Genomic DNA, 16,258 nt, shown 5'->3' with positions numbered 1-16,258 from the left:
CATTGTGGACTCTGTCCAAAGAATAAAGTACTAAATTATAGTGTACTAAGAGAAACCTACCAGTTGCAAAACACTGTGGCTTTTATTATTTATATGTAAATAACAACATACTGAAGCACGGAAAAAGAGGACAAAATGAGAATTTTATAACTACGTCTTATTAAAACCTACAAAAATTTGGGCGATAAATACAGCAAGGCCAGAAAATTTGCAGCAATGCTTCAGAGGCACCCATTCTTCAAGAAACCTCTTGCATTTGCGGATCATGTCTGTATTATGCAATTCTAACATTTTTTGGATAATTTAATTTTGAAGTGGAGCACATGGGTAAAGAACAGAATTGAGAAGGGGTTCTAGTATAGAACCTGTAGTCAACTACCACAGTCAACAGGAACTTGTCAATGTTCATTTACTTGTAGCATATTATTTCATTTTTTGAAGACTGTACACACATGAAGTCATATTGGCACTGATAAGAGACATCCAAACACTTTATCTTAGGCCAGTATGTATTTGGAAATAAAAAGTATTTTCTTGGATGTTTCCTTAAAATATTGAGACGAGTTTGGAAGTACCAAATTTGCAAATGGACAAAAGTCAAATAGATACGAAAAACTTTTGCAGATTTTTTTTCTGTAATCGCTACTTAATTGGCTTCTTAGGAAGAAGAAAGCAAACCTTTAAAATATGATGAATGAAATTCTCTGAACAAAAGAAGAGCAAAAGCCTATGATAGGAAGTTGAATTTCTCAAAAGTATCTCATAGGAATATAGTATGATATTGAAAAGCCTCCAGAGGGATAACTATTTTTCTTAAATTTGTTTCAAGCATGAACATTTCTAAAAGTCCCTGAGAAATGTAAGTGCATGATTATTAATAATATGAAAATTATAATGAATAAACTTGTTACTAATACAGTAAATAACAAAGAAGCAGATTCCTCACAGACTCGAAAACACCTGACTAAATTTTCATACTTGGGATGAGCAGTGAAAAGGGAGGCGTCCCCGTATAGCCTCCTGTTTATTTTTATAGTGATTCTTCATGATAACTTAGAAGCAAATCATCTGTAATTTGATAACATTAACAACTGTTATAAAACCCATTTAGTAAAACTACACCCCCTCCAACTCATTGTAATAGCTCTGGTTACCCCATGACCTGTTATTCTGCCAGACTTGGAAGAGGAAAAGTATACGAGGGCTTTTTGATGAAAAATCATGGGTAAATTTATTCAATTTTAATTTGCCTATCAATTTTCATTGAAAAAAGAAAAAAATTCCTTTGAAAAACTTCCTTTTAGTAGATGGTCAGGTCCCTAATACAGTTCTAGTAATCAGGTTATAGCAAGCTGTTCTTCTGCACTATTCCACTTGAGATTTTCTAACTCTTGCTAGTGCTGGAGATGGAGGTGGACATTCAGTGATAAAACAGCAAATCTTCAGTACAAAAGGCTGCAGCCACATCAACCAACAAGAGGCTGCATATATACTCGAAGAGGAGAGAAAGCAAAGAAACCAAAGGGAGACAGTGACTTCCCAAGCACCATTTTCCTCACTTCCTTTTAGGAGACCCAGGCACATTTGAGACAATTGCTCCCTGGATTGAACACAGTGAATTCAAAGTTTCTGGTTCTCTTTTTTGCAGTTCCATCGTTTCAGATGGCCTGTCTAGCCCCAGTTAGAGCTAAGTTTACTATGTCCTTGTCTTCACACTGCAAAGACCAATTAAGTGGAGAAACATAAAGGTGGAGACGTCTAGTGTTTTCCTAGAAGAATGTTAACTGTACTGTGCATTTGCTCTCATGTTTAAACTCAGCTGATATTCAATGAAAAGTAATGTGTGTTAGGGATTTCAGAAAACAGTGGACTGCATGGATGAGTGTTACCAGAGGCTTGGGAAATCTACCCCATCTGGCCTGTGTAGCTCAATGCACACGGCCTTTGGGTCTCCTCTAACAGGCATCCTCCTAGATGCTTAGAACCTGGGCCATGCAATCCAATGTTTGATCTCTTCTAGCCCTGTCTTAGTCTCTAATTGGGTCTCATATGTAAGTTTTTTTCTACCCAATAAAGTCTGCATAATATTTAAAAAGACAGACTAGGCAATTGGTATGGTTGGAAGGTAGTTCAGTCGGAGCAGCAGCTAAGAGTGTGGGTTTTAGAGAGTGGAGGGGGCAGTGAGAAATGGGAAGGGAAAGCAAGGGGAATGAAAGGGAGCCATAGAGACATGACCAACTTCACTCCCCCTAAAGGCAGAAGTCATGTTTTTTATTTCTATTTCAGCTTTCTCAGTGCTTACAGATGTCCTAAACAAGCAACAGGAACCACCTGACTTGTTAAGTTGACTTGATGTTCAAGGTCACTTGTATTAAGACTGGCTAAATTACAGAACTAGGGAAATGAAGGACATAAGATAGCTTGTGGGGAGCATATTCATAGTGGAATCCTCTATCTAATCTGGAGCCTGCTGCATGATACTGCTGCCCACAAGCTCCCTCAATAAAGATCTTCAGCTAAGCCAAAAAGAGTGTTCTTTGGGAGAATGCAACTTTATAATGGACATCAATGTTAAAACAGATGAACATTTGTTGAAATGCATTAATTTTTACAAGTGAAAGACAACCAAACAATAATTCATATTGTAATTATGCTTATTTATTCATTTTGCTTTTTTATGCATTTTAATTTAGCAAAATTTTTAATTCAACAGGCATTATTGAATAGCTACTATAAGCAAAGCCTTCTGCTAAGGTACTGTGGAATAGGTAAACAATAAGAGGTTCTATGGTCTTCTAGCATTGCATAGCCTAGTTGGGGAACTGATCATAGTTTACAGAATCCCAGCTCATGAGTTACTGGGTGTGTGAGCTTGCCTAATTACTTACCTTCTCTAAGCCTCTGTTTCTTCATATATAAAATGGCAAGAATAATAGTCCCTATCTTGCAGGGTCGTTCAAGGGTTAAATGAAATAAGTATAATTCCACATAACAAGCACTTAATAAATATTAGTTGTTGTGACTTTTATTATAATAAATATTGAGCATAGAGACATGGGGATGTGTAGCCTAACGTATACATACATGAACACATTCTAGATAGATTAATGTCCTTGAATGAATGACTATAAGATTTCCAGTGTTATGATACTGGCTTAAACAATAAGGTAAAATATACATACAATCTATCATATCACCACTTTAATGAGAGTTTCCAAGACTGACAGAGTCTGCAGTGTTGCCCCCAAAATGTTCCAAAACCTTAGTTATGGAACAAAGGACAAAATATAACTAATAGATTTTATGTGTACATCACACTTACATAGTATCTATACACTAGGGTCTTGTAGCCAAATTAGATCATTGACATAGTGGCTCAGTCAATGTGACATCATCAGGGTTCTGAACAGACTGAGTAATCAGCAATTAGAGAAAGACTGCAATTGATTTCAGTGATATGCTATGAAGATCTGAAGCTCAGAGTTTGTGTTTGATGAAAATAATCTTAAATTAAATGCATATGCAATTGCAATTATAGTGTCACATTAGGGACAGGAGAAAGGCAGTTAATGTTACTATACAATTATTACGTGCTTGAAATTTTAAAATACTTTTTTAATTTATTTCCACAGATGCCTTATAAAATAAGTAGTATTATCTTCATTTCAGAGAATTTAAATAACTTGCCTAAGATCACAAAGCTAAAAATTAGTAGGGTAGTATTTGTATTTCAAAGTACTTTCAATTCGCTATTTCACACTATTTCTCAAGCTAAAGAGAATGTTATTTAAAATATTTGCAGAGGAAAACAATGATATGGATGGAACTGATTTATTCTGAAGGTTGAAGACAGAACTTCCTGGATCCATCTATCTAAAAATATTTTTCTTAAAGTTCAGTTTTTAAAAAAACTCTTTTCAGTAGGATTTTAGTTGGCATTTTTTAATCCACATTCTGAGAAGGCAGATCTGTTTCCTAGAGTAGTAACCTTTTGGGACATGCACCTTTAGTTGCTCTCCTGTGTTGATTGTCTGTTTTTCCTATTGGTTTATTTCAGTTTTGTGAAATAGGTATGCGGTTATTTTATAACCAGAATATCATTTCTGAATCTCAATCTTTTTTTTTTTGTGAGGAAGATCAGCCCTGTGCTAACATCTGCCAATGCTCCTCATTTTTTGCTAAGGAAGACCGGCCCTGGGCTAACATCTGTGCCCATCTTCCTCCACTTTATATGGGACGCCGCCACAGCATAGCCTACCAAGCGGTGCGTCGGTGTGCGCCCGGGATCTGAACCTGCAAAATCCGGGCCGCCGCAGCAGAGCGTGCGCACTTAATCACTTGCGCCACCGGGCTGGCCCCCTGAATCTCAATCTTTAATTGATGGATTATAAATTCTAAGATCTTACTCAGTTCTTATTTTATGTACATATAATATAGAAATATATAAAATATAATATATATACACAATATTTGCATGATATCCAGACATAAAGTGCACCTCATTAGCTGACCTTAAGAAGTTGCATGCACAGACTTCCTCGTCAGTGCTCCCAGGAGCACCAGCACAGTGCGCATGTCTTAAAGGGTATCCACTAGATACCAGAGGAATTGCAGCGGCTCTAAAGATCTTCATTTATTAATGTGCATTCAGTTTATGTTAAAAATTTATTAGCTATTTGTTAAAATAAATTTATTGAGACTTTTGCCTCTGGCTCTGATGGACTTTATATCAGATTAACCCTTACTGAGTACAGTTCTACAAGCTGTAGAAAATACTTTCAGACACACATACACAATAACAAAGCAACGAGAAAAACAGTAACAAAATAGCAGATGAAAGGCATCAAAACAGCTGGTAGTTGAGGGGTGAAGATCCTGCAGAGAAGCAAAATCCATTGAGCAGGAAGCCCTATATTCATTGCCGTTTTTTTTGTTCTTTAGGGAATTTTCCAATTCCAAGTGAGATGCCTAGAGGCTGAGCAGAAAGTTGCAACGGGGAACTTGCAGCAGTCTGACTAGGCTGCGAAGCCAAAAAATACGGTTCAATACTAAGGCAACCAGGACTTGAGGGGCAAGATTCCAAGGAAAAAGGGGACTGGGAAGGTTTTTGCTATTCCTGAAGCTGCCTGTGCATGGGATGAAAGGCTAAGAGACTAAGCAGAAAGCAGCTGCTCAGAGGCTAACAAAGCTAAGCAGAGGATTCGGCAGTCTCCTAGTGCTGGGGAAGGAAAACACGGAGTCCAGAGACTGCCACGGAGGAGGAGTTCCAGATAGCACAGTTGGCTTTCAGTTGAGTTACCTGGGTCCCCTGAACAAACTTTTAGTTTGTCCCAAGAGGGGGAAAACCATAAACAGATTAACCATCACAAAGCCTGAAGCTCAGTTTCTACTGGACTGAGGTGATCTGCCCACATTCCATTTGCCTTCCAAAAGAAAATTAAATCCACTCTGGAGGAAGAAATTTGAACTTATTTTTATCCAGGGGTTTGCACACTGACTGCCAGCTATGGGAATCTGCCTGCAGAAGCTTTTCTTTGGCCCACACAATGCTTGCTTTCTTCATTTGCATGCTTTTAGGAGGAGTCTATTCTCTCCAGTTTTTCTGCAGTTCCCGCTAATCCCTATAGTCTCACAGTAAATCTATTTCACCCACTTAAGTTACTTGCTTGAACTGAAGGCATCTGCTACACATTTAAAAGCAGATGAGTGACTACAACAGATCATGTGGTAAACCAAGCACTGTGATGGTAGATGCAGGGGAGCTACAGCATCTGCATGAAGGGAATACCTATGAATGGATGACATCATTCAGGGGGAGAACCAGTGGCTTAAGAGAGGATTTAAAGACTAAGCTTACAAATCTCTCTTTGGCCTCTCATTTGTCTTTATACAGCTCCAGAGACAAACATTTCTTTTTGTCCATTTATTCATTTTTAATACTTCACATTTGTAAAACATTATGTAGTTTACAAATTATATTTTTACATGATACTTAGGACAAAACTTAGGGCAAAAATCAGCACCTCCATTTGGAAAGTAGATAACCAAAGAGCAGAGAAGTCAGTCGCTTGGTGGCAGCTCAACATTAGAGTTACCATAAAATATGCCTATAAAAGTATTTACAAAAAACTGTATTCTCTCCACCCCAGTATTTGAGTAATATAAGAGATAAGAATAAAATTTTAGACCTTGGAAAAAATTATAAATTAACACTAAGGCAAAGAATCTGAATGACCAGGTGAAAAGTGGCCTCAAATGTTAACTGTTTGCTTTGTTCTCCCCAAACTATTTTAACAAGAGGAGGTATGCATCCTGTTTACTCTAATTCTTGTAGGCTTGCTATTTCAAAAATGAGAAGGTGCTAGATCTTTTCATAGGTAAAGTGAAGGCCCACAAAGCCCACGAAGGCATGCTACATAGTTAAAAATGCAAAAAATACGGTTATAGAGGGCACAGAAAAAAAGTCCAAAATGGAAAAACCATGGGGTAAGAAACTAAGACAAGATTAGGGCAGGAGAAATGGAAGCACCTGTTTTGCAAGGATGGCACCAGGTGTCAAAAGGTAGTCTATTCAAGGTCTTCATTACTAAAACCATATTCTTGGAAGATACTCACTGGCAGATCAGACCTTGACACTTTTATTTAGAGAACCCAGTACAAACAAAAGTAAAAATCCCACAGTCTGTCTGAAGAGCCCTGCCTGGACAATCAATAGGCTGATAAAGAGGTAATGTTAGACGCCGTCATTCATTGTCAAATGGAGTCAGAAGTTTATTGCATGAAAACACAGAGATATTTCATTAGTCCAGATGCTACTGAATATTGGACAGAATGGCAGGACCTAATCAAGACAATTTAAATACACCTCCTTGTCTTAGCTTCTGTGTATTTATTCGTAAAGTTATAGAAATACTCTAGGATGTTTTGAAGAGCACATGAGGCTTTCATTAGTTTCTGAATCTTATTCTACAAAACAAGTGTAGTGATTTTTTTCCCCCTGAACTTAACATGGCTCTGGGACAAATCAATGATGGAGTCACAACCTCCCCTGGCTTGTACATGTTTATTCCGGGGTTTTCTGGGAAGACTGCTTTTCCACTCTTCATGAATAGTTCATGCGCTAGTCTCCAATGGAAACAAAGTGACATTTCTTATTACTCTTGGCTGTGGAAAAGCAATCGCAAAGGGAGTGCCTTGAAACAATTAGTCCTCTGTAACCGATTATTTAACAATGTGTATTTCCCAAGAGCTGTTTATCCTCAAAAGGAAGCAGCCAAGACTAAATATGTACTGTATCTAAGCAGACACCTGCACTGCACCCCTCTGAATCCTAAATGGGAATTCACACAGAAGAAAATTAAAGGAGGATTATTAATTTTCTTCTCTATTCCATTTGCAATGAACTCTGTACCTTTTCGATTTCATTTGGGAAAAATCTCTTCATAAAAGATGGTTTTAGTTTTAAAGCTGAAATTCAACATATAACCACAAGAGATACATGACAAGCAAGGAAGAGAGGGAAGGAAGGAGGAAAAAAAGAAACACTATTTTCTGTATAAGAAAAGTGCTTTATGTGTTCAAGGCACTCTAATGGCCAGCAAAGAACAACAAAAAAAAGGAGAACCTGTTCTCACCTTTGAGTCACTACTTCCCAACCCTTTAGCCATTTAAGATATGGGGCTAGAAATGAAAATGATTTTAACCAGCTGATCTTAAATCTGAATACAGGCTATATATTTTCAGCTACAAATTCTACGTTGTAACTCCCTTCTCTGAAATAGGGAAAGATTCAAAAACTGCCAGGGAACATCTCGAGACCAGATGCTTGTATAAAGGAACATGTAGAAGTCAGTTACTGGGAGACGGTCAAACAGGACTCTGAAGCATGTGGTCCCATAAGTCATTTACTGAGAAGTGTCATATCCCGATACAATGTGAAGTTCTGCTCCCTTGCCAGCTTATGCATTCCAAGAAGAATGCATTTCAGCTTTTGGAAAGTTTCTTCTGTGTATATGAATCTTCTCCAAAAACTTATTTTCCAGCATCTCCGAGAAGCTCATGCCTGCTACTGCTGGCTACCCTCATTATCTTACACGAGATTCCCTGCATGTAAGAGGACTGTCAGTCAGTGAAATTGTGACATAGTAAATATGAAAGAGCCCTAGAAGAAAACCTAAAATAAATACTGTATGCAAGTCTGTATCTGACTGGCTCAGGTTAAACACAGAAAAATATTTTAGAACATAATTAAGCTGGGAGTGATATGCAAAACGTTTGAGTGTGGCATAAGCACCAACCAATGAGAATGGCTGCAGATCTAGCACTAGAGTAGGTCCTGGAGGCTCCTTGTCTGGTCAAGCATTAGCCTTTTAGCTGCTGGAGGTCTGGGGATGCTTCCAGCCTAAATGGCTAGAAACCTGGGACACACACAGGGGGTTTAGACAGTAATTATTTCAATATTTTAACAACTGATAGGGTTCTACCATCGCTACCAGCTGAGTATCAGGCTTGGTGATTAACTCCATTAATTATTACACAAATTTGGATATACCTAGAACTAAACAGTTTAAGAAAGTTGTGATCATAAATATTAGCATAAATCTACTTAGAAATGACAAACAACTCATTTATTAAAAAATAAACGTTTTTGGATTCATGGATTAGGGAATTAAGAAAAATATTAAACATAGTTCCTTATGAATTTCTGTGGACTCTACAGTGGTTATATGATGGATTCCAAGGATATTCATAATAAACTGACATCACAATGATGAAGTTTCCTAGTGGTTTGACAATAGCTGTCCTTGGTCTTGCCCAAACTTATATCAATGACCAAGAAAATTTAGAAAATATGTATAGGGGACATCTGTTACTTTGGCCTGCCTAGCACTGTTATTCCCTTCTATCGGTAAGAGAATCTTTTCTTCTGGTGGGAATTCCATTCCACGTGGTTTTTGTGAGATCAACTCCACTCCTTCCACCATTGGAGTCTGCTCATGACCCAGGACTGGACAGAGTACCTGTCACCATGTTGTCACCGACTAGGTGCCTTGGGAAACTCAAAGGTGGGTTTGGAAGCAGCTGTTTTTCAAAGTTGTTTCTTTTCTTTTTGTATGTTAAGGAGATGTAACCACCAACCATTCTGAAACTGAGCAAGCGAGAAACTCAAGGGAGGTAACCACTCACCATCCTGAAACTGACCAAGCCTTACCACAAGAGCTATGCCCATGACCTCTGGGCCCATGACATTTGCCTTATTTTTAATGCAAAGATCTCTCCAGGAGGAGCTTAGGCCTCATTATGTGGAAGCATGTTCTCCAACTGAGCCTGTGCAAGCCAATACCTGCCTCTCCCTTATGAATATTCATTCCCCAACTGACATAAAGGTTCCAGCTTCCCTTTATTCTGGGACACCATGACTTTGGAAATGATTCCTCATGGCCTCGTAGTTGTTACAAATACACTTTACTTTGTGAGACAACTTCCACTGGTGTAGAGTTTTATTTAACTCACCAGGAGGCGAGCCCAGTTGGTTCAGAAACAATGTGACTGGTTTCTGGATAGTCTGTGATCTGAGGTAAGGGTAATTGAAGTCCTCCTTGGGATTTTCCTATTGAGGAATAAGCCCTTTCCCTGCTGGGGCTGGAAAGCTGGTAGGAGGTGAGTCTTCACTGGTGGTGGCCACCATGCTCAGTGCACTCAGAAAGCCCATTCAGCAAAAAGAAAGACAGAGCCCTGAGGCCTTTGGGATTTGAGATTGCTAACCTCATACACATGAAACTACTTTTTTCTTTTTTGAAGTCTCAGAGTCACTCTTTTGACATGAAATAAAGCACAATGAAAAATCAGGATCTGTTCACCTCACATCAAGTGCATCCTGGGGAAGTGGCAGAAACACAGGTATCATGAACATGCTGACATGTTAGTGAGCAGCTCCTTGAATTAAAAAAAAAATTCCCAGGAAATAAACTTAAAGGGCATTTTCCCCCCTTCATTTTCTATGTTCTGCTCCCTCTTGATACTCAACAGTTTAATTTTTTTTAAACAATCAAGATGTAAATAATATGGATAAGCCAATAAAAATTTGAATAAAAGTTCAGTTCTTGGGAAGAAACGTCTTTACAGTTCAAGGAAGATTATTAAGCAATAAAAATAACAGTAGATATATTTAAAATGATTTTTTTAACCTCACTTTTGCATTTGCATCCATCATCCTTTATAAAGTAATTCATATACATTTTCTTAAATGCTCAAATGTATTAGAAGTTTGGTAGCTCAACTTTGAATCTTCAGAAAGCGATCAAGAAATTCCGGATAATATTTCAAGTGATCAAGATTTACTTTTTAAAATTGTTCATATAATAAATATCAAAAAATCAGACTATTATAGAAATATACCTTTCATGCATCAATCTCAGAGCACCTATGACATAACAAGAATCTGGATAAAAAGTGATGCAGTAATCTCTGAGCAAAATATAGTAGCCAAGCATAAGATACATAATATACTTTTGTAGTCACAGGTGTTGACAAAAGCCAGTAAAAGAATACAAAGGCCAGTGAAAGAAATAACTATTAAGTCTTCATGAAACATACTTGGAAGTTCTTTAGCCATATTCCATGGAAATGCCCAAATTGAAGACATGAGGCAGTTTATAAATTAAATGAACCCCAATAAACCCTAGAGAAATCATATTTTCCAAGTGTTTCTTAATTGGTATTCCTTTTAGGACTGATTCACTGAGGACGGGTATCAGGAATGTGTCAGTGTGCCTGATACCAGGCAACAGTGATACAAATAGTCATTGCTTCAATAGTGCCACATAGATGGGATTAAGCTCATTAAACATGAATTTGAAATATTTGTAGTTTTTACTTATACTTAGCTTGTATTAAGTTCCTCAAAGAAAGAGACTATAACAATTTCTTTTATATCCCCCCCTGAAATATAGTTTAATGCTCAACAGTCCTCCTTTATTAACAAACCTCTGTAAGAGCTCAATAAACTTTTTCCTGTATGTGGTTTGATAGGTGACACTGGCTACCATTTTAATCTTAAGGTTTAAATGTATTTAATTACTGCTGACTGGCTGAGTTACAGATTTCAGGTGTCCAACCTCAGTCGAATTCCATCAATTTCTCTCTAAGCAGTCATTTCTTGATCATCTTCCAACCCACCATAGTTTAAGTTATTTACTTTCTGCCTAGAAACTGTCCCATACCTTTTACTATTTTTACCTCAAGCTTTCAACCCATCCCTCTCAACAAATGTCCTTAGTTCCTCACTTTCAGAGAAAAGAGAGGGCATTACAGGCAAATTCTACACTTTTAGCTCCAGAATAGTTTTTCCTGTCCATCCATACTTCCTTCTTTCCCTTGCCTCAGAGAAACATCTTTACTCCTCCCTCAGATGAGCCCTCTGTCTCTTCTGTTCTCCTGCCCTGTCCATGGTCTTGCCATGTCCAGTTGTCAGTTTCTCCTTCTTTATTGGTTCTTTTCACAAGGAAACAAAAGCAAAAAATCTCCTTTGAACCAACCAACCTTCCTTCCTAAGCTATTACTTTTCTCTCTCTTTGCATTCTTCATTAAATTTCTTGAATAATGAAAATAACTGTTCTTTGTGTGTGAAGTACTGCGTAATTGCTTATATTTGTTATGCCATTAATTAAATCACACCATAATCCTAAATAGTATTTATTCCCATTTCACAAATCAAGAAAGTAGAATTGAATAAGTATCCATGACTCAGCTGAAGTCAACTAGATAGCAGGCTGGTGGAGTTGGGAGCATGCCCTACTCTACCAATGGTTCTCAAACTGTGGTCCCTAGATCGCATCCCCTGAGAACCTATTAGAAATGCAAATTCTCAGATCCCACCTAGATCTACTGGCTCAGAAACTCAGTGTGGGGCCTAACAACCTGTGTTTTCACAAGCCCTTCACGTGATTCTCAGGCACACTACGGTTGGAGAACCACTGCAGAGACGCATTGCTCCTCAGTTCTCATCCTATTAAACTTCTCAGCTATACTTGAGAGAGTTAGGTGCTATTTTCTTTTGAAGCTTTGTTTTCTATGAGCAACTCCAAACCACCCTATCCTGGTTCTCTTTCATTAACAGTCTCTTTTACTAGCCCTCTCCCTATACCTAGTTACTAAAACATTGGTAGCTTTACCAATGTCTCCCAAATCTCACCAACTTCACTGCTTATTCTCTAGAACCCAGCTCTTGATGTGATCTCCATGTTGACTATGGGTGTCGGTACCCAGCCGTTCACCCAAGCCTGGCATTTCTAAGTGACGTTGTTCTCTCGCACTCTACAGTCCTACATTTAATTGGTTAACCAAATTTCATTAATATTTATCTCTAAAACAACTCTCAAACATCTAGTCTCTATTTCCAGCCAGAACATTATAGGCTGGGATATGACAATAGCCTACCTCTCTGGAGCTGTTCTTCTTTTCAATACCCTCCTAAATGTTTCCAGTTATCCTTCTAAAAAGTAGGTATGAACATGTCATTCCCATTCAAAATTTAAAAACTTTAAAAACCAACAAAATTTAAAAAACAAATCAGAACAAAACAAACAAAAACCCTGCCTTTGATGGCTTCCCATTGCCTAAAGGCTGAAGTTGCACAGCCCATCCCAAGCATGGTAACATGTCATTGAAGCCAACCTACCCTTCTGTCTCCTCTCCCACCACTACCTTTCTAACTGCAAAACCTTTCTTCCTCCCCCACACCCTTAGCTAAAAATTTCCTTTTTGCGGCCCAAGCTAACACTGTTTTCTCTGCCTGAAATACCCATCTCTAACTATACACTCATCACTTATTTAATACACATTAAAGGTGTCACAAACTGAGACGCAGGTAAAATGAATGAATGAAGTCTATCAGGTGTCATGAAGTCACACGACCCACCTAAAGGGGGCAGCATCCACTCAGGACTTGAAAATTGCTGCCATGCAAGTACTGCCAGTAAAGAAAAGTCAGAAATTCAGGTTTTTATGTGAAATTTCTCAATTTTAAAAGTTTCCAGCAAATATTGAAAAACCTAAAACACTGTTCTATGTACCAAGTGTATCTACCAAATAAAATACATCTGTAGGCTGTCAGTGTGGACCTTGGTGTTAGTTCCACTAGGGCCCAGGGATTCAAAGGTGACCAAGACAAGGCCTGTGATCTGAGTGGCTCACTTTAGGGGCTCAGCTCAAATGCTAGCACGGGCAGGAGTAAACAGGCCCTTCACTCAGCTCTCATAACACATGTTTACATGGCACTTGCCATCATATACTCTTATAGCTAATTGTTTGTTTACTTCCTTGAATCATCAGATCCTACAGGAGCAGGGCTACCATCTCCATCCTGGTTCTGGCAGCACTAGCACACTGTGCCAGTAGGATGTGCTCGGTTAAAACTACATCTTTAGAGAGATGTCTACATATCACTTCAGATCAAGTGGATTCCAAGCTTTTACGTTACTTTGTCTTTTTTCCCTTCCTAAATCAATATTATGCTTTGATTAGGCACCCTGCTATAAGATACGATCTCACTAAAGAATTTTTCTCCTAAAAACCAAACTTAAACATGCTTTGAGTCACATTTCAGTTGTATGCTATAACCCTGATATGTTTTTCTACATATGTTCCTCGCAAGATGGTAGTCAAAATAAGGACCGTTTAGAGATAGCTCTGGTAAATTCAAGAAATTATTTTGGTCTAGGACAGACTTTTTCACTTTGGAAAATAAGGAAAACGAGTTCATTTGTTCCATTTGTTAATTTTAGGGTGCAACCTTTTTTCCATTTAACAAAAGCACTAAAAAAGCCAGCTTTAATTTTTGCTACAGTTATATAATTTCTAGTTATGCTATCCAAGCACGCTCACAAAACTAATTTAAGCTAGGCTTTGCCAGACATAGAGGATGTCAATAATTTTTGAGTGAACCAAAACACTCTCACTTCACTAAGCACCAGACTTAAGAGGGGACTGCTCGAACACTGCTATCAATTGATCTAATTTCCAGACACAGCCACAGTCCAAATATGTGTATAGGTCCTCCATGGCTGCCATTTGCAAAGTTTATAAACATCAGACCTGCTGAAAAAGAAATATGTTTTCGTAGTTAGATGTTGTCAAAATGAAGGAAGGTAAATATTTATGTCTTCCCTATTTGTATAATCAGCAAGTTGGAAGCCCAGCCATATTTCAGGTGTTAATGATTTATCCCCTGTCATTTTATTCTACAACTCTGTGTGATGTTATTGTGTGCACGAATTCACCAAGGTGTGGAACTTGATTCCTTTACAGTGAAACTCCATGCCACGTGTTCATTAGGATACGTGTGCACCATCAGTAACCAAAACTATGAAGCTTACCTGCAGACTGTTGAAAATGACATAGAGGACCAACATCCAGAAGTGTCTGTAAGCCATGTGCAGGCCTCCCCAAAGCCATGTCATAGAAATCAGGGCAAAGAGATATAAAACCAGTGGAATTTCTAGAAATCATAAAAAAAGAAGAATTTTTGAGCTTCAGAATACTGCATAGTCACATCTGTATACAAAATTATTTTTGGCTTCTTTCTTGTGATACTCTCCATGCCTAAGTACCCATTTTGAAAGAACAACCTCGGAAATCCCATTCTTATGCCAGAGAAGAGAAGGCACATTGCTGAGTCCACAATTCTTTCTGTTTGGCTGGTAGGCAGGGGGATGGGAAGGATGAGAACTGTTCCTCTCCTAGACTACCACCTGCTGGACCGTTCAGGAAGTGCCACGAACAACTGTGGAGATGCAATCACATTTCAATCCCAGGGGAGACTGAGTGTGTGAATCTCCTTAAAAGAGCGCTCCACCAGAAAATGGTAGGCAGTGGTGTGTCCCCAAAATTAGTGTAGTCCAACCCTACATTTTAAAACAGAATGATATAAAAACTTGTTTGTATGTGATGGAAAAAAATGTACTCATCTCTTTATGACTGAGAAGACACCAAACTTTATCGCTAAGGTTGAGAGCAAAGATAAGTGATCGAGTCACTGCTGTCAACACTAAGCTTATTCCACGCATCATTTTCTTGTGTAATTTGCTTCAATAGTTTTCAGAACAGATTTCTTCAGGGTCAAGGGACTTCATCCTTCCCACATGTCTTTGATATTTGGGTTTTAGTATAACATCCTTAAAGAGGGGATTTTAATATTTAAATGACAAGCTCTATAAGATTTCCAAAGTGCATCAGATCTTAGCAGCTGCAAATAAACACACTTTCAAGCTGCTGAAAGACATCAGGATGGACTACACCACTAACAACTCTCATGACAGATCTCAAAGTCCATATAAACCCACCATCAATTAATGCCTAAAATTCACATGCACTGTGGAAATTTGAACAATCAAATACAACTTTAGCAATTTAAAAATTTTATTTTATTTTGAAATAATCTCAAACTTACAGAAAAGTTACAACTACAGTATGACAAAGTTTTTTTCCTCAACCATTTAAAAGTTGCCAACCTGAGCCCCCATCACTCTCTGAATACATTCATGTGTATCTTCTCCTACATAAACACAATACAGTCATCAAATCAGGAAATTAACATCGATATGTTAGTACCATCCTCAGATCCTATTCAAGATTTGTCAATTATTCCAATAATTTCCTTTGTAGCAGAAGGATCCAGCTGACGAGTTTCTGTGGTCTCCTTAAAACCCAAATGGTTCTTCCACGTGTCTTTGGCTTTTGTGACTCTGACACTTTGGAAGATTATCAGCCACTTTTTCTTGCAGAGTATCCTTAAATTTGAGTTTGTCTTATGTTTTCTCATGATTCAAATTATAAACTTTGGCAGAAATCACAGAAGTGAGGCTGGGTTCTTTTCATAGTATTCTATTGGGTGGCACAAGAATTAATTTGTCCCATGACTTAGGATGCTCATTTGGGTCCCTTGATTAAGGTAGTGGCTGCACGGATTTTCCATTGTAAAGTTAGTCTGTTTCCCTTTGTAATTAATAAGTATCTGTGTGGCATTACTTTGAAACTAGGTAAATATCTTTTCCCTTCTCAAATGTTTGGTTTATTCACTTATTTATTTTTATAATATGGACTCATAGATTCTCAATTTATTTAATGGGTTATTACCCATTACTGTCATTTATTTTGATGCTCAAATTGTCCTAAGTTTGATTAGAGGGAGCCCCTTCAAGATAGTTTCTTTGCTTTTTGTTATGTCCTCATCATTCTGTGAGGACTTCTTTGCTCTTTG

General features: G+C 38.0%; 1 protein-coding gene across 1 annotated transcript in view; it reads right to left on the bottom strand.

Moving 5' to 3' along the window:
• Positions 1 to 16,258, bottom strand: part of ADGRV1 (adhesion G protein-coupled receptor V1) — a 521,379-nt gene that overhangs the window by 46,416 nt on the left and 458,705 nt on the right. The window contains exon 87 of the mRNA XM_058528960.1: positions 14,376 to 14,497. Coding sequence (XP_058384943.1) covers positions 14,376 to 14,497 — 122 coding nt within the window. The remainder of the gene's footprint in view (positions 1 to 14,375; positions 14,498 to 16,258) is intronic.

Source organism: Diceros bicornis, chromosome 1 (genome assembly GCF_020826845.1).
Source record: "Diceros bicornis minor isolate mBicDic1 chromosome 1, mDicBic1.mat.cur, whole genome shotgun sequence".
NCBI lineage: Eukaryota > Metazoa > Chordata > Mammalia > Perissodactyla > Rhinocerotidae > Diceros > Diceros bicornis.
The sequence above is the reverse complement of the archived record's forward strand: the minus strand, read 5'-3'. Positions and strand labels throughout refer to the sequence as shown.